Here is a 26,291-nt window from a genome sequence, read left to right as displayed (position 1 = left end):
GTATGTGCTGCTATTTTGAAGCTAAGGCTTTTAAAAATACAGTAACTCACTGACCCTTTTTTGTGTTATGCAATACGTGCAGCTTTCTATAACTAGCAATTTATACTTAATAAAAGCTGCAGCTATTCTTACATTCAAAACGTGTTTCAGAGAGACACAGCGAGTTCCCCAAATCCCCGTCTTCCCAGAGTCAAATGCGTGTGCATGTGCTCGGCTGCACGTGTGTAAGGGTCCCTTTGAGTGCGTGAGGCTCCCCCATCCTGCAGGGAAACAAAATGGTAACGACTGACCTTGCAGTGGATTGCAGAAGAAAAAGGGGCTGCTTATAGTGTGGCCCAGCAGCTCGCAACACAGATGGTCGGAAGAAACTGTCCCAGGAGCTGCCTTGTTTGCAGACTGTATCCCGTGGTCCCCGCTGGGGCCCGTGGAAGAGCGAAAGCAGCTAAGCTGGGTGCGTTTATCCTCGCAGCAGCCTGGCAGCAGGGGCAGAGCATCAGGACGGAGGTAAAAGCCTAGCCAGATCTCGCAGAGCTGTGGGCCAGGAGAAGGTCCATGCAGAGACCAGAAGCTCCATCACCTGTGGGGAAAGACATGGGAAACATCTAGAACGGGCTGCACCCATTGCTGTCGTCGTGCCTGGGTGTTTCTCGTGCTTTGGGCTGTTGCATAGGCTCTGGAGGAGGAGTATAGAGTTACAGAAACTTAGAATCATTTAGGTTGGGAACAGACCTTTAAGATCAGAGTTGGGTGTTATGTCCATTGCCCTGGAGATTCAGCATGTGAAGGACAAACTATAACAGGAAAACCTGCTTTCCTTTCAGCTGACTCATCTCCAGCGTGTGCCCCATCCCCTGCTCTGGCTGCTGCCCCCTTCGTGGCACAGCTCAGTGCTTCTGGCCCTCCTGCTCAGCACAAGCCACAAAAACAGATTTTATTGCCAAGCAAGCAAATGAATCTCTCTGTTGAAGGGAAAAAAAAAAAAAAAAAGAAGAAGAGGCTCTTCATCTCAGCTTGTACTGGTTTGCTGTTTCCTTATCACTAACTTTGGAAGCAAATCCTTAAAGGCATAGCACTCCAGGAGCAGCGTCCTCCCTGCCAAAGGACAGGGCTTTGCTTTGAACCCAAGGGGATTCAGACAGCTAAATGACTTGGCAAATCTCACCTTGGTGCTCTGGTATCTGCCGCAGAGAATAGCTTGGCGCGATGCGATTAATTCAGCAGTTGCCATCCCCCACCAACAAATCAATTGGCTTGGATTACTACCTCTCTAGCACAGGTTGCCTCCTACAGGGATCCAGGCCACACGAGTGTCAGCGTTGTAAAATCTGTATCAAAATTTGCACTGTTGCTTTGCTGCTGCTGCATGGGTGCAAGCACCAAGGTGCCCCAGAGACTGAAGCTCCTGGGCGACCTGCGGGTTTGAGGACGGGGTTGTAACCACTCACAAAAGTTGTTTGCAACACCCATACCGTATTTCTCCTTTGCATTTGTGGAGGGCTTCAGATGTCCCATCAGTAATGTGGGAGATTAAAAACTACTCAATATTGCAAGCAATTTGGGGACTGGATCATTTTCAGGCTCTCTGTGCAGCACCTAACACAATGAATTGCATGTCAGGGCTTTCCACACATATGCCGATACAAATAAGCCAATAAATCCATCAGAATTTATATATATTTATAAAAGAAGAAACACTCTCCCCCCTTTTCCTGCTCTGCTGGAGGATAACGCTGTTCCTGCCAGGCAGTAAAGGCAGCCTGGACCTTTAAGAACAGCAGTTCCAGTACAAGTCTTCCTGGGAACTTTGGAGCAAACCAAAGTGGAAAGCCTGAGCTCGCGGGTTGAGAGGTAAGTCTCAAGTGTCTGATCTTTAACTTCATCTCGCAGCTGTGGGTCAGCCTGTTTGGAAAAGCCCACCCCTCTGGGTCTGCATGCCATGTGTTTAGCAGCACAGGCATATTAGCGAAGTATAAATTACAGGAAGCCCAGAGCCGACAGCGTGCACTGCACCGCAAGGACATCGTACAAGTACAAAGATCAAGTGCTCCGGACTTAAACTAAGCCCTTTATGCTGAGCCTGAGTGTATGAAAAACCCAGCTACTAATTCACAGCATGGCTTAAAATCAAACAAATAGTATAGGCATGTGCAAGAGGATCCAGCTCTGGAAGCCTCTCATGAATTTCAGCAGAGAGGAACTGTTCCTAATATTCAGCCTAATTATGAAAGGACGCAGCGATCCCCAGGGATGCTTGCAGACAGGCAGAACTAACATCTGAATCTCGCTACCCACCAAGCTGCACGAATGCTGAACGAAGCTTGGCTGCTGCAGGAGCAAAAGTAAACAAGACTGAGATCCAGGCTGAGGCTTAAGATATCTGGCAACTTGGTTTTGGAATGCAAACTGTCCCCTGGGCGAGGGCTCGCTCGCTGCTGCAGCCCCATCGCTAGCATGATGGGAACGGGTCGAGCCAAGAAGAAAAGTCGCCTCCGGGAAGGGGCGGGAGTAAACGCTGGTTTACACGAATGCTCCCTAAAGCCAATGATTTTGTACTGCAGCTTTGTTATACGTATACCTCTTCAGTACTTATAGAGATCAGAGCCAATTTTATCAGCTGCCACGAGGCTGTCTCTACTATGCAGTCTTTAAATTGATAAGGCCAGAGAGGGGGCAGCTGGGGAAACTGAGGCACGGGCTGCGAATTTCACAAAATATTTTTTCCCAAAGCCACACTGTGAACACCCTACAGAGGCTCTCAAGGGGGAGGTTGCTCATAGCTGGAAGAGGGGAGCTGGTTACACACTGCACTCTCACCGGGGTGATGGGGACACACAGACCCAGGAGACAGGTTAGAGAGAGGACATCGGGTCTTCTGCTGCTGCCTGATTTACTGCTTCAAAGCAAACTTCATGCATATCGGACTCACCAGACTAACAGACTCACTTGGGCCCCTCCTGGTCACAGAGGTTCAGCTCAACGCCATCACAGGGAAAAGACGATTGTATCTGGCTACACAAAATGGCTAGAAGTGGGAAAAGAAAGAAAAATGAGGCAGAGGACCGCAGGACGAGCTTGCCAGCGTACACGTGCGCTGTCTGTTGGGGAGGGAATGGCTTTCTACAACCAGCGTTTCCAAGGAGATCCTGCCAGAGATGAGTGCCCTTGTCCTAAAAAAAGAGATGGAAAAAAACCATAAAATGCAGTATCAAAGACACATTACTGTTTTTCATGTAGCCTCTTTGGGTCCTTTTGAAGTGAAAATGTTTATTTCTTATTCCCTTAGTGGGACAGCCCTCTATTCTATTACATTTTCCTGTGTTGCTGCATCAGCCAGTCTGAATCCTGGTACTAGTGCAGATCAGGAGCAATATAACTGAGTTGTGCTGCTGGCATCAAAACCGGGGTTAAAGCCCAGCGATTAGATCGTGTGATGTGCTCACTGGCTGCGGTGGGGGTATGTCCCCCTATGTGCTTGAGGTGGGGGCATTCCCACCTATGTGCTTGAGGTGGGATTTTCCAAAGCTCCCAGCACTGGCTTGAATGCTGGCGTAGACCTGGGGTCAAACTGCTGGTCACCCCTACGGTAGCAGTTGGACCAAAGCTACCAGAAGGTAACTTCTCCCATCTCATCTACATCAAATAATTTTTGGAAAATCCTCCCAGGAAACATGCAACCGAATTTCAAGGAGGAAGAAATCAATTCAGAAATCAATACAGTCCTTAGCAGATTGTGAATTGTTCTGGAAAACAAATATCCTTGCATGGAAAAAAGCCACATTAGATCTAAATTAAAAGCAGATACCAGATGAGTCAGTGGATTAAAAGCGTTATAGGGAACCTTTTGTATCTTAGCCACACAGCCAGTACTAACTACAGTCTCATTCTGTTAATGAAAGGAAAGGGGATCAGAGACATGAAGACACAAAATATATCCAATAATTTGAGTTGAAACAAAAGCCTTTGGTTTGTAAAAGATGGTAAAAGAAACCAAAGGCTGACGAATATGCCTTGAATGTATTGTTAGTAATTATCAATTCCTCTGACCCTTAGGTTAGAAAAAAACAACAGTTCCTTCCTTTCAACAGCCAGGGTCAAAGCTCTGTCTGAACTCGACAGGGAAACTAAACGGATTAAGAAAACAACAATCTGCTTCACATGGAAGCCTGTCTGAAATGGTGACACACTGAGATGTTAATCCCAGTTAGCTGAAGCCACGAATGTAAAACCTTCCAGTTAAATTACCTGTGGGATAAATAAAAAATTGCCTGCCTGTTACGGTAAAAAAAACAGTAAGAAATTGCTGTGACTTTTAAGCTGGTATGATCTAGCAGTTTTTCTGCAAACCTGTTGTTTGTCAGTTCTCTGAATTTTTTGTCACGTGGGACCCTCATCCAGGGCCAGAGATGTGGTTGTGCCACGTGCCGTGTCTTCCCATAGGAAAGACATCCACCTAGGTTGAAGGCAACATCTGAGAGAGTGAAAGCATGATAGCCACCTGCTCCAGTCCTGTGATAGTCACCCGCTGCTGTCTGCATCTCTTTTTTAAGAAATACAGATGGCAGGCATTGACCTCCATCAAGGGCACAGAACGGCCTAGGCTCCCCTTGCAGGCTGGTTAACCTGTGCTACAGGAATAGGGGTGACCCCCTTGACAGCTGCACAACAGTAACTGGTGATTTTTCTGGTCACACAGGCAAAATGAACATTCAAGAGTATTTCGCAAGAATTTCTTACAATGAGTCCCACGAGCACGCAGACTTGCAAACCTTAACCGTCATCTTCCAGCATCACATCCAGGCAATTCCTTTTGAAAACCTCAGCATGCATTGCAGGGAGACCATGGAACTGGATTTACAATCTACTTACAATAAGATTGTGAGAAAGAAACGTGGTGGATGGTGCCTGGAAAGCAACCACCTTTTATTTTGGGCCTTGCAAGAATTAGGGTATGATGTCTGTCTTCTTGGAGGAAACAGTTATGAACCGGCAAAGAGGGCATACACTGCTGAGATAAATCATATCCTACTGAAGGTGGTGATCAAGGGAAATTCCTACATTGTCGATGCTGCTTTTGGGGGTGCCTACCAGGCATGGAAGCCATTGATGTTGATTTCTGGGAAGGATCAACCCCAGATCCCTGGCATCTTCCGCTTCACGGAAGACAATGGCTCCTGGTACTTCGAGAAAGTCAAAAGGAAGCATTATATTCCTGAGCAAAGTGTCCCTTTCACTGATACTCCAGACCTAGGGAACATCAGAAAAATATACACATTCACTCTCAAGCCACGACATATAAATGACTTTCAGGAGCTTAACACATACCTACAAGTGTCTCCAGATAACATACTTGCGAAGAAGTCGATCTGCACGCTCCAGACCACTGAAGGGGTTTATGCCTTAGTTGGATGGACCTTCACTGAGGTGAAGTATAACTACACAGAAGACGTGGACCTGGTGCAGATCACAACTCTCACAGATGAAGAGGTTGAGAAGACACTGAAAGACAAATTCAACATAGTGCTTGAGAACAAGCTCACACCAGTAAACGTTCGCGGCTTGCCACCTAATTTAGTGGATACGATCTAATTCTAACACTGTGCTAGATGGATCTTTAAATAGCCAATATAAAAAATTCTAAAATTAACACTAATAACATTAATCTGATTCTAAAGTTGAGCTAGTCAGATGAACACAAAGCTTGGTCAATTCAACTACATTGCTAATTAACTGTATAGCCTGATTGCATTTTTTTTTTTCTTAAGCCTCTCCATCTACATCTTACGACCTCTAATTTGCTCATCTGGAAATTGCTTTTTGACTCCATAACATTTTTTCCACCTCTCTGGATCTCATTTTATTTCAGATGTATTATGTGGCAAGGGAGACTAAAATGCTACAGAAGAAGCTGTGTTACCATTTTACACAAAAGACCTCTAACCTTTTTTGGTATTATTTCCAATCTTCTCAGCAGACTTTTACAAATTATTCACTTCCTTTAACAGGCTGAAATAGAAAGTTGAGCAGAATTTGGCTTTCAAAGACTTCATAAAAAAAAAAGGAAAGGTTAAGACTTTCTCAAAACAAGCCACTATTAGGTGCTGATTAGCTTATGATGAAATAAGGAAAGGCTCAGGTTCTATTCCTTCACCAGAAATTGACTTAAAGTGACCTATTTATGCAAGGGCACTTAAAAACCCCCACAAGCTCTCTGATTTTGAGCATCCAAATTTTCAGAATCTGATTTTTCTGTTTTTTTGTTTTGTTTTTTTTTTAATTGAAACAAAATCAATAGAAGCCGAGATGATTCAACAGTTCTTAAAAATCAGGCTGTTGGTATCAAAAATGAAAACAAAAGTTAGATCAACCCTAAACTTCTGGGGTCTAACCTTCCCACAATGTCAAGCGAGCCTGACATTATTACAGAGAAAACTCTTCATATTTATTACAAACACCATTCTGCACAAAAGCTACCTTAGCTAAGTCATACTGCAGACGCAAAAGAAAACACCGGGAAGTTCGGACATGCCACCAGTGTGGTGTCAGAGCACGTTATACGAAACAGAAAAGCCTTTTACCTTTATGATACCTGTGGCAGGTATGGTGCAGGATGTGTCATGACAGAGGGTGACAGAGGAGCGTTGGTCCCCAGCCAGGGAGAAGCCTTTGAAGCTTGTATTAGTCAACCACACAGACTCACAGGGCACCTGATGTGCCTAAACTCCAGGTGCTTTCCCAGATGCAGTCTGATGTGCTCTTTCCTTCCCAAAAGGGACCTCCAACCTTCCACCTCCGCCAGATGAAGAGGAGACACGCCTGACAGGGAGAGAATGAAACAAAAAGCCCTGCAGCGCTTTGAAGATGCAGAACACCAAGTTTTAGAGAGGAAACACATTACTTTGTGCAAATAAATATTTGGCAGTGTATTTGTTAGTTGTGGCAGTTCCGAAATAACTACCTGCTGCAGCTGAAGCTTTGAACCGATTGAAAAAGTTCCTTTGTGGGCAAAGAAGGATCATTTTGTGCATCCGCAGAGCATGGGAACACACAGCCTGCAGTACTTTCGCAATTCACTGCACCCACAAGGAAGCAGATCCTCCACTGCAAAGTGCTGGAATAATAATTTAATTTAAAAAAGTTTCGGAGCCATTTGCAACTGTCTACTGTAATTATTTGACATCTAAAACAAGTTCATTCTGGTCTTAACCAGGGAAAAACACAAACATCTATGAACTGAGAAGAAACAAAGTTTAATTTGCTCATGGATCAGTGAAGTCCAAAAATGTGTGTTCATTTTGGGTGGACTCTGCCCTTTTGTGGCATTTAAGATTCAGGAGTGAGGGCCAGCAGAGCTCAAAAGAAGACAAGCCCTCACGCTTTGTATCCACCCCTGGCTTTACTGACTGCTACCCCAGTAATAAACAACCCAGAAGCTGAAGACACCAATAAATAAATAAGGCTATCTTAAAAGGTAAGCTTATTTTCTTAAAAAAAAATCCAAAGAAACAAAACCCCCGGTTTCTTTATGGTCATGGACAATAACATAAGCACTATTGTCTTTAGGCAAAATATTATAAAAATGTGTGGATAGAGAGCTAAAGTATCACCTGCTAAACATGGGCTCCTAAAGAAGGCAAAACAGTGATCATATAATTTCAATTCCTCGATCTTTCACTCTTCAGGAGGAAATTCACTTGACTATGAGAGATTCTTTTGTTTAGATACAATAGTAGATGTAAATTTAGAACTACAACCTCTTGTTGGAAGTTATCCTTTTAGATTGTTAACTTTATTTTAAAATATTGCAAATGCAAAGGAAGCAAAAGAGCAACCTAATAATCATGCTTTATAAATGACCCAATAAATGCTTTATGAGAATAAAATTACAATCCTTTAAAAACAACTTTAAACCCAAGAAGTTATAAACTGTGGTTTATATATCTCAGAAAGTCCATGTATTAGGCTAAAAAGTGGAATTGCTGATAGTGTGTATAGCTCTGGTAAGGAATATTTTTGTACTAGCACCTTCATTTGCACATTTAGAAATAGTTCTTTAAATTACTTCTGCTGTTGTTTTTCTCTGTATAAATCACAGTCACATTTGTGGGACTACCTTTTCAGTATCTAGCTTTTCATCTGATCTGCTCACAATTCGAAAGAACAGTAGCTTTCATCTCCTACAGTCAAGATCCAACGCTGATTAATCATATTATGGAGCTGCAGAGGGAAATTACAGATAATATAAACTCAAGAACCAGCTTTATACTGGTGTGATCTTTTTAGCATTCACGATTTGAGTGGGGTATGATCAGATAGACTTGGATTCTGCAAACCAAAAGAAGAGTGTTGTAAGCCTTATGTTATACTTAACAAATATTATATTGAGAATATCCTCCAACAATATACTTAAATATCACTGGAAGCTAAATTCCTTTCTGTAGAAGGTAATGTGGTTTTTGATAGGGCTCTCCATTCACTTTGGACAGCTGATTCTACGCCATGCACATCATGAATCTGTCGCTGAAAGTCATCTTGAGACATTCTGGTTTGCAGTAAACATTCAACAGCTCACCACTGAATTTATCTGAATAAAATAGTCTTCCCGAGTCACTAATATTAAGTGTCTAAGCCTCAGCTTACTGTAGGCACAAAAGATTTCCCAGTAGCTTTGTGGGTTGCCAAGAAGCTAAGTATTTGCAGTAACTCTAGACTGCTGAGCAGCTTAGAACTTTCTTTGCAAAGGTTCAAAAGATTTTGTGCCCAGCTCCACGCCCAAGCAGACAACCTCCAGCACATTTTACAAACAGTACGTACCAGATACCTACAGAGCAGCCTGCTTGCACGGCAGCTGGCAGACTGTGATGGGCCATTGCAAAGGGTAGGGGACTGTGTGTGACTTTCCACACTGTTAGAAGGCAGAAAATAAGTTGAGTAGCTCCTCACCCAGCAATCTGGCTCATGAGGAGTCCTGCCAAGGCAGGCCAGGAGGTGGGCACTGCTGGAGGCAGGACAGACCAGGGATGCGCTGCATGAGGCTTCGGTCACTGTCAGTCACCCCTCCGCTGGAAGGAATAATGTGAGTTTTGAGAAAAGCCAGGACTAGGGAGATGTAACACAGCCCCTGCCCGTCTGCGGGGCACCCTGCGAGCCGCGGGGCACAGCGGGGAAGAGAGATGTGCTCTTTGTCTCCCGCGGCACTCACCTCCGCTCAGATCCATTATCCCAACACCAAAATGAGCTTGTGCAACACTCAGAGCAGACAAGAGACTCGGTGGTCTGCGACTCTTGCAAAGGTCAGAGGCTTTTTTCAGTTGTAATTATCTGGATAAAACTTGACACTTTACAAAATGTGCAGGGAGTATCATTTTCCCTTTTCCTAAGTGGCACGAGAGCGACATGTACCGAACGAGCAGTTCATTTACTGTCACGTAGATCAGTGGCAGACTCATGAAAAGGACATGTGAATCCTGGCTCAGATTATCCTCCCTCCAGCTAGCAGATGACACTCCTTTCACTGAACAGTCGATTTAGACCGGTTTTCACGAACCCTCCTGAACGCTCCCTGGCGTCATACCATATTTCTTCTTAACCCTGCTGTTACAATGCAAATACAGCAAATCCCCAATTCGCAGCCACCACGTATCGAGCTGAAATTGCATCAGCTGTTTGCCGTAGGGATGACTCTTAAGACAAAAACCAAACCCTCACGTGCACTGCTGTTCTTTGCTCGGGGAACCATTTGATACGAATACCCGTTACCTTTAAAAACTGCTCTGATTAAAGCATTTTTGCTGGCAGCAGCCTGAGCAGGTTTTCACAGCATCATAAATCATTGATGTAAAGAAACAAAACCAAAACACAATTCCTTCCTTTACAGGTGACATGAACCTTGAAGAATATTTTGCGAGAACCGGCTATAAAGGTTCCCTTGAAAAACAAGATTTGGAAACCTTAACTGATATATTCCAGCACCACATCCGTGCTGTTCCCTTCGAAAACCTCAGCATCCATTGTGGGGAGAAAATTACTTTGGAGTTGGAGCATGTTTATAATAAAATTGTGCGGAGGAAGCGGGGTGGCTGGTGCATGGAAAACAACCAGCTGTTGGGCTGGGTCCTCAAACGCCTGGGGTATGACGCCAGCTTTCTGGGAGCGTATGTGTTCAATCCACATCAAAACGCGTACGCCACCATCATGACCCATCTCCTTGTAAAGGTAGCGATCGACGGCAAAGACTATATAGTTGATGGAGGCTTTGGTGTATCTTATCAGATGTGGCAGCCCATGGAGCTCGTGTCGGGGAAAGACCAACCCCAGGCTCCCGGCATCTTTCGCTTCACGGAAAAAAACGCCATCTGGTACCTTGAGAAAGTGAGACGGAAACAATATATCCCCAACCAAAGTTTCTCTAATTCTGATCTTCTAGAGAAAAAAGAGTGTCGTAAAGTTTACATGTTCAGCCTTGAGCCACGGACAGTGGAAGATTTCCATTTCCAGTGCACGTACCTTCAGACCTCTCCTGATTCCCTCTTCACAAAGAAGTCCATCTGCACCCTCCAGACCACTGATGGCTTTCGAGCGCTAATTGGGTGGACACTCACTGAGACCATATACAACTACAAGGAAAATATGGATTTGGTGGAATTCGTAAATCTTGAAGATGAAGAGATAGAAAAAACCCTCAAAGAGAAATTCAACATAACCCTAGATAGAAAACTTGTCCCAATTAATGTTAAAGGATTTTACACAATCTAGATGGCCAGGAAAACGTACAATAATGCTACACAGGTGCAGTAACTTCCACTGTCTGTGCAACTATTGCAAGATTATGCGCAGGCGATTGAAGAAAAAAATGTATTAATATGAGATTAAAGTGAATGGCACTCTGGGAAAAACCAGGAATTTAAGACTCTTCAGTCAGGTAGACAGAATTATTTGCTGCGACATGACTGCAGTTCAATTTTTTGCACAAACTTGGGTAAGAAATACGTCTGGGGAATTTTGGAGTGCCTATAGCACATAAATAGGAGTATGGATTATTAATTGTGATATGCCGCCAACACATTTACTATGGTTATTATATGGAGAAAAGTAATCTGTGAGCATTTAGACAATGAAGTATGTATTTAAAACTTCATCGTTCACAAGATCAAACCACTTGCAGCTCATCTCATTTCTCTACCTCTAATATAAGTAAAACAAAGTCATCTTTGAAAGAAGCATTAAGAGGAACGATTCTTTCACCATCATCCTTAGACAAAACATAGTACAAAATGAAAATTATCATCATGTATATCCCTTTTGCCATTACTGCAGTAAATTGCCCAAAGTAATTTTTGGTATGTACATATTTTTCCGGTGATGAAAACTGTATATATTGCACCATTATTGTGGCTGATAGGCTGTAAGGAGATACCTACAAGCTTTGCTTCTGATAATTAATCATCATATAAAGGGTGAATGGTGCTTAAACATCACAACTGGCTTAAGATTTATTTCTGTCCCAAAAGGGGTGGAAATTTTGTATTTTACCATTGCGCATTATTTTAATAACAAAGGTAGAACAACGACGCTAAGCCCACTATATCCTTAATTCTTCCCTTTTTGTGCACAGCAATATGGGACTCTATATGGCTGTCCTGAATGAGTACTGCTTAGCACAAGAGCTTTCATGTCACAAGCAAATTCATTCATCTGTATCAAAGTGAAAACAATCAAGGAGCTGACAAAATCTTTCTTTAGAATTTCTTCAGAATTATTTCACAATCACATTTCCCCATTTTTTAAAAATTGTTTTTCCGCCTACCATGCCTCCCTGCAAAAAACCCAAAAAGGAAGCCACCGATAAAGGGGAAACATTCTCCAAAGCATCAAAAAAATAGCAGAAACACTGAAAAACACTTCCTCCCCAATCTACGATAATCCTAAGTATTGGTCCAATGTTGATTCCTCCCTCTGATAGTGTATCTTTTTGCTCAAAGACATGACTTGATCATAAACCTCACAAATACTTTAAGTGTATGCCTGAAAATAAATAAATCAAAATAAAAACATAAATAGTTGCTTTAAGTACAGCTCCTCCAACTGCACGACTCCTGCACACACCATTTGCTAAGTAAATGGGGTCTGATCAATCACACTAACGATCTGCTGGTCAGCCCCTCCCACCACAAACTTCTTGAACCAAACAGGCCAACACTGAACAAATCTGACAGTTGTGTCAGAGGTGGTCAGATCCTACAGGTTCCTGGATAAAGAGCTTGTAGGCTGAGGAAGAAAATGATTGCCAGAGAGGAGTCTCAGTAGCCATTGCCTCTGCTGGGCTCAGCAGCCAACAGCTCCGGGCTGCCCGCGGTGCATGCCAGCTCTTCCCTGCCCATCAGTCGTGGCAGCAACTGGTGGCCTGGGTGCGCATGGACTTGCATGGGGACAAGGATCTGAGGGCCAAGCAAGAGGGGACAGGGGACACTGAAAGATTTTACAGAGGTGGGAACATTTTTCTATAAGTAACAGAACTAAGGACTTTGCTCTGTACTTTGTGTTATTATTCTCTCACCACACTAAGGTCCCATTAAGGGGTTTTACCCCTTTCACAATGATTGATCAAAATGTGGTGTTCCCTGACACCCCAAGGAACATTGCGAGCTTCAACACACTCACCACCTCTATTCCAGTTGATGGGAATTCCCATCTGCACTCACCCAGGTCACCAAACCGTATTTCTCTCGCAATGAACTCGCCGTTTTCTGGTGCCACTGCCTCTTGCCTCGAGGACAGTCATTAACAGACCGCTTATTTTGTCTCCCAGCTTCTTCAGAGATGTTCCTGCTCTTGGTCCCTGGTAATTGCTCAGGTTATGGTACGCAAGGGTTTCTGGGGCAGAGGTCTATAGGCTCATTATCAGCATTTTTACCTGTGCCTGCAATGATGGGACTCAACGCAGATACCCCCTTCTACAGTTCAGTTCTTACTAAAGACCTACAGGGCTGTCGATGACGGAAGCTTCAACCCTCTCCCCAATTCCATCTGTTGATAGCCATTCTCTGAGCAGGATTCTTCCCTCTTAACGAGACAATTATAACCAGGTCCTCACTGTGCAACATCAAATCACATGAAGTATCAACACATACAGCCGAGGAACTGTTTCACAGTTAACTCCCCAAAAGCTGATGACAGCAGGTTATTGAGGTGTGAATGCCAGACCCAAAATGCCTCAAGGGTCTGAGATGAGAGTAGTGTAAAACCAAACAACACCAAACAAACCCAGAGGCCCCATGCTGAGGTTCCATTAGCGAGGCATTATTGTAGAAGGCAGATGCTCTCCCAGCCTAAAAAGAAAAGAAACAATCAAGTCCTTAAAGCATCAGCTCTCAGAGAAATTTGCTTTCACATGCAGAAGGGAAACATGGGATGTTTGACATCCTTCACCACCACTACACTTTATTAACACTCTGAGAACGGTTTAATGAGAGCCTTAGCGATTGTGCAGTTTTAGTTGCTGACTGCTGTTGAAATGAAGCAGAACAAACACTTAGAACCCCCCACCCAGGAGTTGTCTAATTCCAAATACAATTTAGAAGTATGGTCTTCCAATTAACAGAAAGATGAAACAATTTTTATTTTTTTTTTAAGTCTGAATGCTGGATCAAGTCCCAGAACCCCAGGCCAGCCGCCCATTACACACACACACACATGCAATGCCCAATGGCAACGACGGCCATCCACGATTGTGGAATTAAATAATGGAGTGTCTTATTGGAAAAGACAACATATGACAGAAGAAACACAGTTCAAACTCCACGGCACCACTGAACATCCCCCCCTCCAAGAGTCAAAGTTCAATCAGGTCACGCATTACTAAAGAGAGGATACAGGATGGCTCACTTCAGTTGGACTCTGGTCCTGGACTTTTAAAGAGCCAATACTAAGCAAAATAAAAATAACAAAATGAGAAACATCAGCAAGAAAGATGAAGTTGTTCTACACTTCCATGTTTCCAACATCAGCAGTTATTACAGAAATAAACAACTGTCAGTCCGTCGAAGGGAGGGACAAAACTTCACCTGACAAGAGACGTGCTTAAACTTCACCACGAGCTGTCAGCGAGCACAAAATACAAGGCACACTTTGCTTTGTTCGCTTTAATAGGTACCTTAGTGTGACAGGCACAAACGCTCCAGGTGTCCCATAACTCTTTACCCATTACATTTTGCAGGTAGGTAGCCATTTTCTTCAACAAAACTGCCTACTACTTACTCAACTCACTTTTGTTCTCAAAGAAGAAATGCTTTCCTCTTAGAAACACGTGGGAAAGTTCTACAGCTTAGGAAGTTGCACATGAAAATGCATCTGCATTTGAGACTCTGTCAGAGCCAAGACAGCTTGAATTAATGTAGGTTCGCATTATGAATATTTCACCGCTACACTTACATCTCTGTCAAGAGTAGTTCAAGCACAGATTTTATACAGCAGAATGTTTCCACCCTGGCTAGGAAGCTAGAGCCAGACTTAAAATACATACATATATATGTATTTATCAGGTTAGAAATACAGATGGGTATTTCAGAAGATCCCATCATAAAATGCCTGCTTGTAACTCTGGGCACTTAAAATGCATTTAAAAAGTCACGTAGGGCTGATTTTTAGTTTTGTCTTGCTCATAATCATGCTCTATGGATGGTGCTTTCAAAGGTGCATTTTACAAACTCCCCATGAAAAAGAGATTCTGCTAAAAATTAGTAATTGCTCTTACTGTAGCATTTCAATAGCTCACCTAGCCACCAGCTAAATGTGAACAACAAAGCGTCCAGATCTGAAAACAACAAACCAAAATCTATCATTTCTCCACAGCTGGTATCGAGCATGTTTAGGAAACAGGAGAACCACCCTTCCCCACTCCCAAAGTCATGGATTTTCTAGGAAGCTGTTTAGAGTTCACTCATGCCCTTACCCATGCACCATGCCACTCACGCTTCCAGCCATTCCCCAGGAAATAACATTAAATTAAGGAACAATGTACGGCAGAATGCCCTTTACCTTACGCAAAATTACCTCCACTGGACTGACACAAACTCTGCCCTACCAGCGAGCTCTCTGCATAAAGCCTTGGCAAACAAAGACTTCACAAGGAGTTCATCTGAGCCACTAACCACTACCAGAATTACCCCAAACCTCCTTTACATGACACCACTGGAACCTTTCCCCATGCACTGCCTCTCAGCATGCAACTGCAGTGACGTGTCCTGGTTGCTGGTTGTTCACTAGAACACACTTTTCCCCCTCAACTATGTAGCATAGTTCTGCAGGAATTCTCTCTCCATTGAAGAAACGTGTTCAGGTAGAGGGAAATCACTTCCCTACTAATAGGCAAGAAAGAATAATGGCATATATTCTGAGTTTTTCTTGTGATGACCACCAATAAATCATTTCTTAGCTCGGGTCACATCTTACATAGGAAGAATAATGCCTTGCCATCATTAACTTCTTTTCAGCTAGCAATAATATATGATCAGGTTTTAAGTAATTGAACCAGTAGCATTTAATTAGCTCTGGAAAACTCTCTCAGATCATGAATCACAGACTTTCCACCTATATGGGGCCCCCTTACTAGGTTAAAAGTAAATTTCTCTTTCCATGTGTGATCCATCTTGAATATCTAATGAGGTGCTCTTGATATATGGATTATAGTTCATACATCACATGCTAAATACAGCTGACACACAGTCCCTTTCTTTATATAATTTGAGTTTCATGTCTTGCTTCACTCAGTTGTTTAAAAAAAAAAAAAAAAAAAAAAAAAAAAAGCCTCTTGTGTCCAGGACAGAATGGCCACTACTTCAATTTAACAAATTCCTCTTCCTCCAGAGAGTCAACATTAAGGCTGAGTAACTTCGCCATCTAGCTGGGGAAATGAAGTAATAGAAAGAAATATTTCTTGTTGAAAGGCAGGATAGAGAGAACTGCTATAATTTTAAGGAAGACCGCATTAACATTTTTCAGCAGGCCCAGACCACTGACCAAAGAGCATGACAATTCCTGTTCTTTCCCAACATTAGTCCAGATGGCTTCACTGCATGCTAAACAGAAAAAATCAGTGCAGTCAACTAGTATTTGGGGACATCTGTGGCCAGCACAAAACAGGATCGCTTCTTTTATCAGACAGTATTAAGCATAATTTTTACATTAAATTAGCTAAACCACCACCATTAACTACACAAAAAATCAGTTTTTATTCAGCTTTCAAATATATTTCTGAAGCTGTTATTACGCTTTTATGAGAAGACCTAGATAATTATAAGACTGGATTTTTTTTGCTGAAAAAGAGGCAAGATTAGCAAACTTCTTTTGGAAGACAGAAATTAAGACTCACAATCTGTTCAAGTGTCAAACTGCAAATGTTGCCCAATATTTGGCTTGCTCTATTAAAAAAATTACTATAAACCTCCCTATTTTTAAATAAGCTTTATAAAAAATAAAATTCAACAAAATGGATTTTATCTCTGTTCTTTTCTCATCTTATTTTTAGCACAGCAAAAAAAAAAGGAGAGAGAGAGATACATGTTTCTGCTGACTTTTTTCAATTTGAAGACAGCAAAGGTTTTTATTTTCATAATAAAAAAAGCAGTGAAAGCTGAACTGCCTTACTAGATTGGACAAAGCTCGTCTTTACTCCAATTACTTCTTTCAGATATTATCATAAATCGTAAATAATGTTGCTCTCGATTGCCTGTGACACTCCATCTAGTTATGCACAACATTTAAAAAGACTGATGGGATTAGTACCCCACACATTAAAAGCTGCTGAGAGAGGAAAGGATGTATGACATCCATTATATACACACATCCACTTCGAAAAATGTGTGTCACGTGGATGGTAGAAATTTCAATGAGAACAGACTCAGATTTACAAATCTATCCTTTACATTAAATAGCAAAAACTCTGAACAATCTCCAGTTCGTGGTACCATATTTGGTAGATAACATTCCTATTAGCTCCAGTTGTACAGTTGACATTAATCCTGAGGTTTTAAGAACTTTCTTTTAGCTTTCTTGCTAGGTCTTGTGTTACTATTCCCATCTTCATCTTCATCCTGGAGCACACACTGGTCTCTTTTTCTCAAGAATTTCTTCCCTATTGTTCCCACTAATGTTTCGTATCTGTAACGGTAATATAAAATGTACAGTTTTTACTAAAATCAGAGAAAATGTCAATGAGGCAAAGAATAAATCTAGTCAATAATTTAAGTGGTGTAAAAAAGCTGGTCATCAGAAACTTAAGCAGCACAAGTACTTATGATCACTTATTACATTATTATTCATTCTCATAGTTTGGGTTTGTTTGCAATCTGGAACAAGGAGGGAATTAGCATGGAATACCTGGATGTCAAAGGGCAGAAAACCCCCACTAGGTATTTTACCCCCTAAAAGTGATGGAGATTCCAGTGAATACACACCTGAAATTGTGGGAAATCCGCCCTGCAAAGTACCATATCTGTTGCGGGGGCACTGTTTTGTTTGTTTGCTTTTTGGGTTTATTTTCCCACACATAATGTAGTATCATATTTTATTCCTAGCTAATACTGATTATGTCATAAAATATAACTTACCTTCTGGCCATTTCTTCATCTGACACATCAGCCTCCATTTTATCATCCACTTCAATTTCTTCTTTCTTGCCCCTAGAGTTCATTTGGATCATTAACTTCTGAAAACAAAGTAAGAAACAGCTTAAACATGTAACCCTGATGCAATGGTAACTATGCTGAAATTCACTGGTAAGAGAAACTCATAAAAGGTAAGAATCAAATCTAATAATTATTTGCCTTTCCTGGTCAGGCTAGAGCATACTGCTACAAAATCCCATGAAGAAAAGGCAGCATGACTGTCTGTTCCGAAGCTGAGCTTAGAGTTTGCCTTTGGGAAAAGTGGCAACACAGAGACAGGGTTTTCAGTGTACTGTACTATTCAAACACCCTCAAGGGCATGCCAGACAACTTAAGGAGACCGGAGAATTAGGTCATAATTATTTTTTCACTGTGATGTTAGCACATAGTCCTTGAAATGGTTTTGTTAAGAAGGAAAAATATCTGAAGGATTTACAGTAAAACCCATGAAGCAATAATATGCCAAGTCACAGTGAGACCAAGTTCCAAATAACTAAAAGAATCCCCTAGTAAACCACCTTGTGTAGCCTTCTGTATACCTCTTAGCCTTTACACCTTCATCCTCTTGCTTCAGTTCTGTGGTAACAATTTTATTACCATCTCAGTGTACTTGTATCAGCATAAATCATGCCAGAAAAAAATTGAAGACTCCCTTGCCCAGAATTTTTACTTTGGAACTTTAAGCCCTTACTTACACAAGTAAGTGTTGAGTAAATAGTGCTGAATATTTGAAGACTGGACTCTAAATTAAATGGCAGCAGGAAAAGGGAGCTATTGTTTTAGCGAGCAGCATGTGGGACAGTTTCCTCACTTCAGGGAGGAAAAATCTGCAGGAGTCATGCAATTACTGACCATCAACACAAGGAGACAAAAAGCTTCTATTACCAGATGCTGCACTGATCAACAATTTGGTTTGAGTCACGGACTTCTGTACGTGGGAGAATTTATGGAAGGTACTGCAAAGGCCAAACAGCATGCAGGGTGAACACTCAAATCCCCATTCCCAAGGGCTTCAATCCTAATGCAAGATCCCCTCTAAAGAGAACATGTAAATAGTACCTCAATTTCTGGATTGAACCCTTTGAAGGACATTCTGCCATAAAGTAGATCCTCACACGGCATAAAGCTCCTCTCTTCTATTATAAAGCTCCTGCATGAAACCCCAAACGCAGCATTCTGTCAAAGAGTGCACTTTAAAATAATCAAATTAAACAAATGCAAAAAGCATTTGCTGTCTTCCCCCCACACAAATAAACAAAGCCACAGTGTATTTTAAAGCATCAACTACTTTCTGAAGCACAATTGGTCTGATAAATCTTTCAATACAAGGAGCTTGGAGTGCAAAGGAATACTTTTTGCCAGCAAAGCTGTGCCAGTTCCACAAGCAAAATTAACTCTCCTGACAAAAAGCACTCTTTGCTGGTATGATTCCACCCACATTAATGCTTTTGCCAGAATAAAAATACCACATAAATATCACTCTCCAGGTGGCATTACTATACCAGCAAAAGCTTCTAATTAATTTTTCATTGTGATGTTAGACCTGGCATTAGTTGAGTCTGTCAGGATATAAAACACTGTGTAATACTCTGTTCAGCAGAGAAAGATTTCCCCTTTCTCCCTCTTTTAATGAGCATGGAGTGAGAAAAGAAACATGACCCTGAGGCGTTCATAATACACGCGCTAGATAAAAGTACTTCCGTGAATTGTTCCATCCTTCTTTTCCTCACACACATACGCACCTCTTCCCTTATCCTCTTCATCTCCCATGTAAAATAATCTCCTACTATCACAGGACGAGGCTGAAGAGATCAAGCTCATCCTCCTATCTCAAAGTAGGATCAGTCAAACATGTACCAGGAACAGCAGAGGTCCATCTAACCTGTCCTCAAAAGACTGCCAATGATGTAGAATCCAGTGTCTCCTTAGGCAATCTACTCCAGTGCTTCAATAGCCTTATTGTTAGAAAAATTCTCCCAATGTCCAGCCTGAACATTCCTTGCTGCAGCTGAAGCTCAAATACCTTTTTGCCAGATCTACCAACAGTAATGGAAAATAATTTATCAATGACCTTATTCAGCTACAGTTAATTCCCTGGATCCCAGCTTTTTGAAAGTTATGTATCCTCTCCCCTCGGTGGAATTTTTGTTCTCGTTTGAAAGGAGAAAAGTCAAGCAAGTTCTAAAGTCATTCTCTTGCTATTTAAAGCATCTTTCTAAATAGCAGAAAGGGACATTTTCCTCCTTATAAGCTAAACTTTCCTTTATTTTTGCCATTATCTATCCTATTTCAAAAGCAGGATTTGAAGTGAGCTGGATTCAAGACAGAACTGTCCTGAATGGATCTGACCACATGACTGGAGCTGAATTTACTAACACAAGGTTTCAAACTTCTTTTTCCATATGAAGGAAAAAAGCAGCAATGATTGAATTGGTCCCTGCCTGAAAGAAACTAATTACATGCATCTAGAATAATGTGTGAGTGAAAGAGAACAACACACACAGGAAATGGAAGTAGGTCAAACTGCACTAGGCAACCTTCAGAACATCCCTGAAAATAAGTAATAAAAAAAGCTGTAGTGCCAGTTTGTCACTAATTTTGCTTCAGCTAATTGGTTATTAATAATATTTTTTATAGGAAAAAATAGGTATATTCTACTCCCACCCCACAACAATCCGAAGATAAGTAGCACAGAAGGGTACAAGCTTACTCTTTCTCCTTTAGATCTGGTAAATCAAGATACCAGTGTTCTTCACTAATTATCTTCTTTTCTTCCTCTTCTAGTTGCTTTTTAGTTTGTGAATCCAAACCCCTTTGCATAAACTACAAAGAAAGACATAAACACAGAGCTTCAGTTATTTGCATCATGAGTGTGCTCTGAAAAGTGCAAAAATCACATGACAACAATTATCCATTACATAATATTTAGCAAATATTAAGCAGTAAATGCTTTTTGTGATTTGGTCTAAGTTCGGGCAAACAGGCAATGGAACAATTAACAACCGCTGATCACCTCAATCTACTGGAAGTCAACAGTCAGCCACATCTGTACTTGCATACAAAGTAACAGACCATTCCTGGTTAGTTTTGAGGGATCCAAGTTGTTATTTATCCAATGTTTCAACAAAGGCCATAGAGAACCTAAGGGTGTTAAAAATTATTGCTGTGTATCAGAAGCCTACACCACCCATACAAATGAACAGCACCGGAGCTCAGAGCTAGAGGTTGGTCATACCAGGTTGGCCATTTTTTGAAACATCTATACATTCAACCGTCCTCTTTTTTCTCAGATTTATTTAACTGGCCTGGGTTTGTAGCTCTGAAGGCTGAAACCTGCCTCTGGAAGTAGAAAGAAGTAACTGAGGATATGAAAAGAAGTCTTCTGTATCCAGCTGTGATAAAGGAAGACGTGACCAGCTCTTCTTACTGTTGACCCATCAAAGTACCACTCAAGCATTATGTGTAAGTACCTGTTAACTCACTGCAGGAACACCCTACCAGATGAGTTGAGACCAATAATTTAGTTTAGGGGAAGACTGATATTTTTGCCTAATACAAGGACATTCCTGTGAATTGCTTCCTCAGTGATAACTTTTGGCAGGGGATGAAAACAGGCAGACAGGAACAGTAACCTCTCTCATAGCTGGGAGTAAAACGAGGACATCTGTCATAGCCTATGAAAAATTGCTGAGAGTGCAAAACTACAGACCTGAGATACGTGAAACATCCCTTTTATTTCCATTTGTTTCAAGTCAGGTCCCTGAACTGAATGACAATTTAAGTATCAACAATATTAACAAAACATACTGGAAAAAACAAAACTCTTCAAAATTTTATGGTAATCATCCTTATATCCTCACATCCCTGGGAGCTGGGACCTCCCTTAGGGTCTACAGAAAGCATTTGCATAACAGTATCTGTCAAAGGTGTGCATTTATACCAATGTAATTCCCAGCTAGAGGCAAGTCTACCAGTACAGTTTATACACACTCCTGTACAAAAATTACTTTGTGGCTATCAAAACATACCTGTATGTGCAACACTGCAGAGGAATTTTATATCAACTAATTCTACCCCTCTCATTTAGAGCAGCATCGGTTTTGTGTTTAGATAAACCTGCAAGCTGACAGGTAATGTGCCAGGGGGGAACACTAGGCTTAGACATAGTTTAGGTCCCAGCTAAAATGGGCTGGGTTGGGGATAAAGCCCAAGAAGGCATGAAAAAACACTTCCCTCCTACAAAAAACATGCATTACTGAGTTTATTTTAAATATTTAGGCAATACAGATGTGTAATATATGTATTACATCCACTCCAAACACTTTTTCAGTCTTTACAAAATGCCCAAGCAAACAAAACCAAACTCTGAAGTAAAACCAATATAAGGGTAGTGTCTCATTTTCCATTTATATTTCTATTTGCATCCATTGTACAAGATCTTTAATGAAAGAAAAATTGACTTTTGTTTTCTGAGTCAATCCAAAATATGTCAAAGCTTTGCAATTACAATTACAGTATCTTCTTGAGGAAAATAAGTGAATCTATCATGTGGAAAACCGTATTTCTGACTGGCTAACCAATTTCCTTGAACAATCTCAACAGGAGAAATTCTGCTATAAGCATGCAATTAAATAACCATTTCACATTACATTTTAAAGATGATGTTCCTGAAGATTGCTACAGGAATAACTAGATGAAAAACATATGATCACATTTATCTAAAATGTAAGTAAACACACATGAATGAATTAAAAAAATACCTGTTGTGGTAGACAGAGAGCATGTAAGTCAATAACCGAGTAGTTATTTGGGTTAGTTTCCCCAGGCAACGGGACCTGGATCAAATGGTGCAAGACCCATCTTGCACCAGCCATCTTTTGACACCAAACGGTGAACACATGCGGCCCAGTACTTAGCACAAATGGTCTTCAAAACGCTACCACTGACCATGTCACCTTTGGGTGCCACTTTACCTGCCTGCTGAGTTGTAATAATACATCTTATCAGTGCCTCTGGAGGCAGCTGCTAAAGGATTAATTAAAACATTTGTAAACAAGAACATCTGCAGGAGCAAAGTGCTAAATACAAGATCTGTGCATGACCTTTTCAAAATTTACTCATCTCGTTAAAGCTGGTTACTACTGCCCAGACCATAAACCTGCAAATGTCACAGTAGCCCATTCACAGGCTGGCTCTCCACAGCCTTCCAAGGAAGAAAATCTAAAAACTGTTTTTTTGAAATCTCCAGGGGGTTAATAAAATGGCAAGCAACAAGAGAAGAAATGCCACCTTAAAAGAGTGTATTATATAAAAATAAGAAAAAATAATGACACTGCAATCCAACTCACGGGAGTCTTACTCTGCCATACACTGCTGGCTAACTAAGCCAAACATCTACTCCCTTTTGAGAGCGAGACAAGATGTGTTCTATTCCCTCTGTGCACAAGTTGCAGTCTTTCCTTAGCAGCATCTGCTAGCTGGAGTAAATATTCCACCATCTTACTGTGGCAGAGTACACCTCACGTGAGAGACTGAACTGAAGTCAGCTAAGCTCCTTTCACCCAGTGTCTGAAACACAGTCCCACATACATAGGTGGGGGAAAAAACAGCTAAATAAACCACCACAAGCCACTAAGGCCCATCATACTCAGTTATAAAAATTTAATGGATATTAAAATTGAAAAAAAAAAAAAAAAAGAAAAAAATATCAATTCAACTTTTACTGGTTGTTTTCCAGCAATAAAGAACCATCAATCACAGGAGAATGTGCTCTACTGAATTAGGGAAGCAGAATCCATTAGCCGGTGAGTGGAAACTAATTTCACATTGGTCTTGACAAGAGATTCACAATTCCAAGGGTAACCAGCACCTCAGGATGTGCCTGGCATTGATGAGGCAAGAGGGCAGGTAACGCAGCTGCTCAGGTCGGGTACGTTATTAACCATCCATGTAAACAAACAAAAAATCGGATACAATAAAATAAACGTAGAACTTTATTTTATTCCCCTCAAGCTTAAAAGCCCTGCCAAGTAAGGCAAGCAACGTTAATATTTTAATTTCAAAACTGTGTGCGGTGGGGGAAGAACTCCTTATCGCTTTTAATCACCATAAGCTGAGAAGCCAGGTGGGATGGAAAGACTCCCGAAGGATGCCCTGCAGCGGGCACTAAGGCTCAGGCCAGGCTTCTGCCGCAGTCATGAGGGAATCGGGAATTCCCAGCTCAGACGCCCGGCCCCAGAGCCCTGCCTGCCCCTGCCCAGGCCGGCGCTGGGGCTGCCACTCCGCCGTAGGGAGGCAGCAGCCCGGCAGGCCGCAGGCCTGAAGGATGAGGAGAAATAATACATTTGTAAAACGTTTAAAACGTGTAAAACGTTACGGGAGGCGAGAGGCTGCCATGCTCGTCTGTCAGGCCAGGCCAGACGCTGCATGCCCAGGTGTAGGCACGGAAAATACCCAAAACGATGCCAGCGGCGCCCGACATGGCCCGGCTCGGCCCGCAGCGCGGCTCGGCCCCTTCCCCTCGGCGGCCCTGCGCAGCGCGGCGGGCAGCACTCCCGCCACCGGGTGCCCGCCCCGCCTGCCCCGCTGCCGGCGCCCCGACACCCCCCCCCCTCACCTTCATGCGCAGCAGGTTCTTGGACAGCTTCGTCTTCACCTCCGCGGCCATGGCGGCCAGCGGCGCCCGCAGGCCGCAACAGATCCCCGCGCTCGCGTAGCGCCGAGGCCGCGCACGCCGGGGGAGGAGCGGGAGGAGGTGGCGGCGCGGCTCCACCCTCCGCGTCCGGGGCGCGGCTGCAGGGACAGGCCCCAGCCCACAGCGCGGGGTCGTGGCGGTGCGGCCGGGTGCCAGGGGGCTGCACGGTCGTTGCAGAAACAACGTTAAAAAAAGCAACTTTCCTATACAGAGCCGGCTGTGTGGGGTGAGGGAGATCGAGTGTGTGAGCAGGAGATAAATCTGACTGGGTATGAAATGGTGAATTAGTAAGGGAACCTGAGATTTCTTATCACCAGTCCTGTGTTCTGTACTGCTGCCGGCTTACGGTTTCATCTATAATTTCCTGATATTTCAAAGAGAGAAGGAAAGAGAGTATAAAATCCATCTCATAATGGCATTTGGAGGCCGCTTGATTTATTCAACTTTCATTTTTTAAAATCGGCACCGACTGGCAAAAAATAAAAAAAATTAATCACAAAATGGTTAAATGTGATTAAAACTGGAAAGCACATAAATTCAAAGATACTACAAAAAGCTTCAAAGCTTTCTTAGTCCTGCATCGTGATCTTTGAATTCAATCTTGGCAGCGCTGTCTTGGGGCTGGGTCTGGGTAGCTGAGGAGGAAATCCTGATAGGAAATTGCCAGCTGACTCCCAGTCACAAGCAGGTTCCACAATTTCTGTATATATCCTCATAAATCAGATCTCTGACGCCTGTTTTGACATTTGGCACATAAACCAGGCGATAAAGCAATGAGAGTGAGGGTTCAGTGTTCAAAACTTTAATGAACTGCCGTGCTCCAAAAGACAATCTAGGAAGAAAAGTTCCTATATATGCAAGATGTAGGTCAAAGCCTGAAGAACTCTGTAAAGATTTATGCTCTAATAGAGTCCACAAAAAAGTATAATGAAGGGCAAAACCTGATTGCAGTGGGAAAGGAGGGGGAAGAATTATCCATATCCAGGCATCCTTATTACACAGTTAAGCTCAGTGGGTTAAAATGACCGCGGATGTGAATGAAACATGGAGCCACAACTGCTTCAAGGCAAAGCCATAACACTGTGTGGAAATATTTAATTTTCCTATAGGCAAGGCACCTTCATTTCCAGGCTCTGTAAATGAGTTGAAGCTGCTCTGAAATTCAAGGCCCCAGCAAGAAAATCTCTTTGTGAGTGTGGGAGCTATTCTGCTTCGCTTGGCCCTGTCGTGTTTAGCTCCTTCTCTGTTCACTTTCTCATTAACGGCTATCAACCCTTACAACAAAAGAAGGCTGGGAAGAAATCTGCAGTTTTGTGAATACAAATGTTCATCAAAGAATGAATATGTTTGAATCTTAGTGAACAAACCAATAGGGGAAAGCTGTTAATTAATACAATGGCACAGTACAGCCATAATCTGACCATTTTTGTGTTATTTTCTATTTGCCATGCATTTTAATAATGTATGTGCTTTTTGTTGATCCTTGCAAATCAGAGCCCTGTGTTTAATTGCATGGCCTTCAGTGTCACTCAGGGCTTTTTCTGAGCAGTTTCAGTTAATTTACAGTCCAGGAACGTACTTCAAATGATTCCTTCTAAATACATTACTGCGCACTCATCAGCACTTCTCCAGCCACCGAGCTATTGCAGTGCCTGGCTTTGCTTAGTGCCCTTTGCAAGAGCTGTTCCTATCCCCCTGCCCTGCCCGCAGAGACAGTTCCTGCAGCCGCCTTCCTCAGCACACTCCGCTTACAGCCTTTTTGGGGTGAAGCCACTGCATGCATTTGTTGCCCGATACTTTTAATGGGAAGGCGCCTGATACCACCAGCTCTTTAGTCTTCTGGGAGCTGAATAACAATCTACAATGCTGTGCAGTGTCTTAACTGGGAGGGGGGCAGTGCAAGGGGTTTTCAACTCCTCTGACCATGAGGATTATTC

General features: G+C 42.3%; 2 protein-coding genes and 1 long non-coding RNA gene across 3 annotated transcripts; 2 read left to right on the top strand and 1 right to left on the bottom strand.

The window, feature by feature from the left end:
- The first annotated feature begins 58 nt into the window (after positions 1-58).
- Positions 59-16,493, top strand: LOC308072966 (uncharacterized protein). Its single transcript, XM_080410609.1, has 2 exons — positions 59-5,583; positions 9,829-16,493. Exons 1-2 carry the CDS (start codon positions 4,699-4,701, stop codon positions 10,750-10,752), a joined length of 1,809 nt encoding a protein of 602 aa, XP_080266735.1. The 5' UTR covers positions 59-4,698; the 3' UTR covers positions 10,753-16,493.
- Positions 16,208-24,435, bottom strand: MPHOSPH6 (M-phase phosphoprotein 6). Its single transcript, XM_080410787.1, has 5 exons — positions 24,277-24,435; positions 20,371-20,483; positions 18,720-18,810; positions 17,604-17,701; positions 16,208-17,154 (listed from the first exon to the last, which is right to left on the bottom strand). Exons 1-5 carry the CDS (start codon positions 24,325-24,327, stop codon positions 17,010-17,012), a joined length of 498 nt encoding a protein of 165 aa, XP_080266913.1. The 5' UTR covers positions 24,328-24,435; the 3' UTR covers positions 16,208-17,009.
- On the top strand, positions 20,490-23,365 carry LOC308073072. The gene is made up of 2 exons (XR_013931897.1): positions 20,490-21,122; positions 22,319-23,365. It is a non-coding gene; the product is annotated as an uncharacterized lncRNA (long non-coding RNA).
- Positions 24,436-26,291: the final 1,856 nt, after the last annotated feature.

This window comes from Falco punctatus, assembly GCF_963210335.1.
Source record: "Falco punctatus genome assembly, chromosome: 14".
NCBI classification, from domain to species: Eukaryota; Metazoa; Chordata; class Aves; order Falconiformes; family Falconidae; genus Falco; species Falco punctatus.
The sequence above is the reverse complement of the archived record's forward strand: the minus strand, read 5'-3'. Positions and strand labels throughout refer to the sequence as shown.

What these genes read in the sequence shown, in the direction of transcription:
- LOC308072966 (XM_080410609.1), top strand. Translation starts at nt 4,699, where the DNA reads ATGAACATTCAAGAGTATTTCGCAAGAATTTCTTACAATGAGTCCCAC. An exon ending in CTAATTTAGTGGATACGATC is followed by an intron (nt 5,584 to 9,828) that starts TAATTCTAACAC and finishes GCATCATAAATC; the next exon opens with ATTGATGTAAAGAAACAAAA.
- MPHOSPH6 (XM_080410787.1), bottom strand. Translation starts at nt 24,327, where the DNA reads ATGGCCGCGGAGGTGAAGACGAAGCTGTCCAAGAACCTGCTGCGCATG. An exon ending in CCAGATCTAAAGGAGAAAGA is followed by an intron (nt 18,811 to 20,370) that starts GTAAGCTTGTAC and finishes GGTTTCATGCAG; the next exon opens with GAGCTTTATAATAGAAGAGA. An exon ending in GATGAAGAAATGGCCAGAAG is followed by an intron (nt 17,155 to 17,603) that starts GTAAGTTATATT and finishes TTACCGTTACAG; the next exon opens with ATACGAAACATTAGTGGGAA.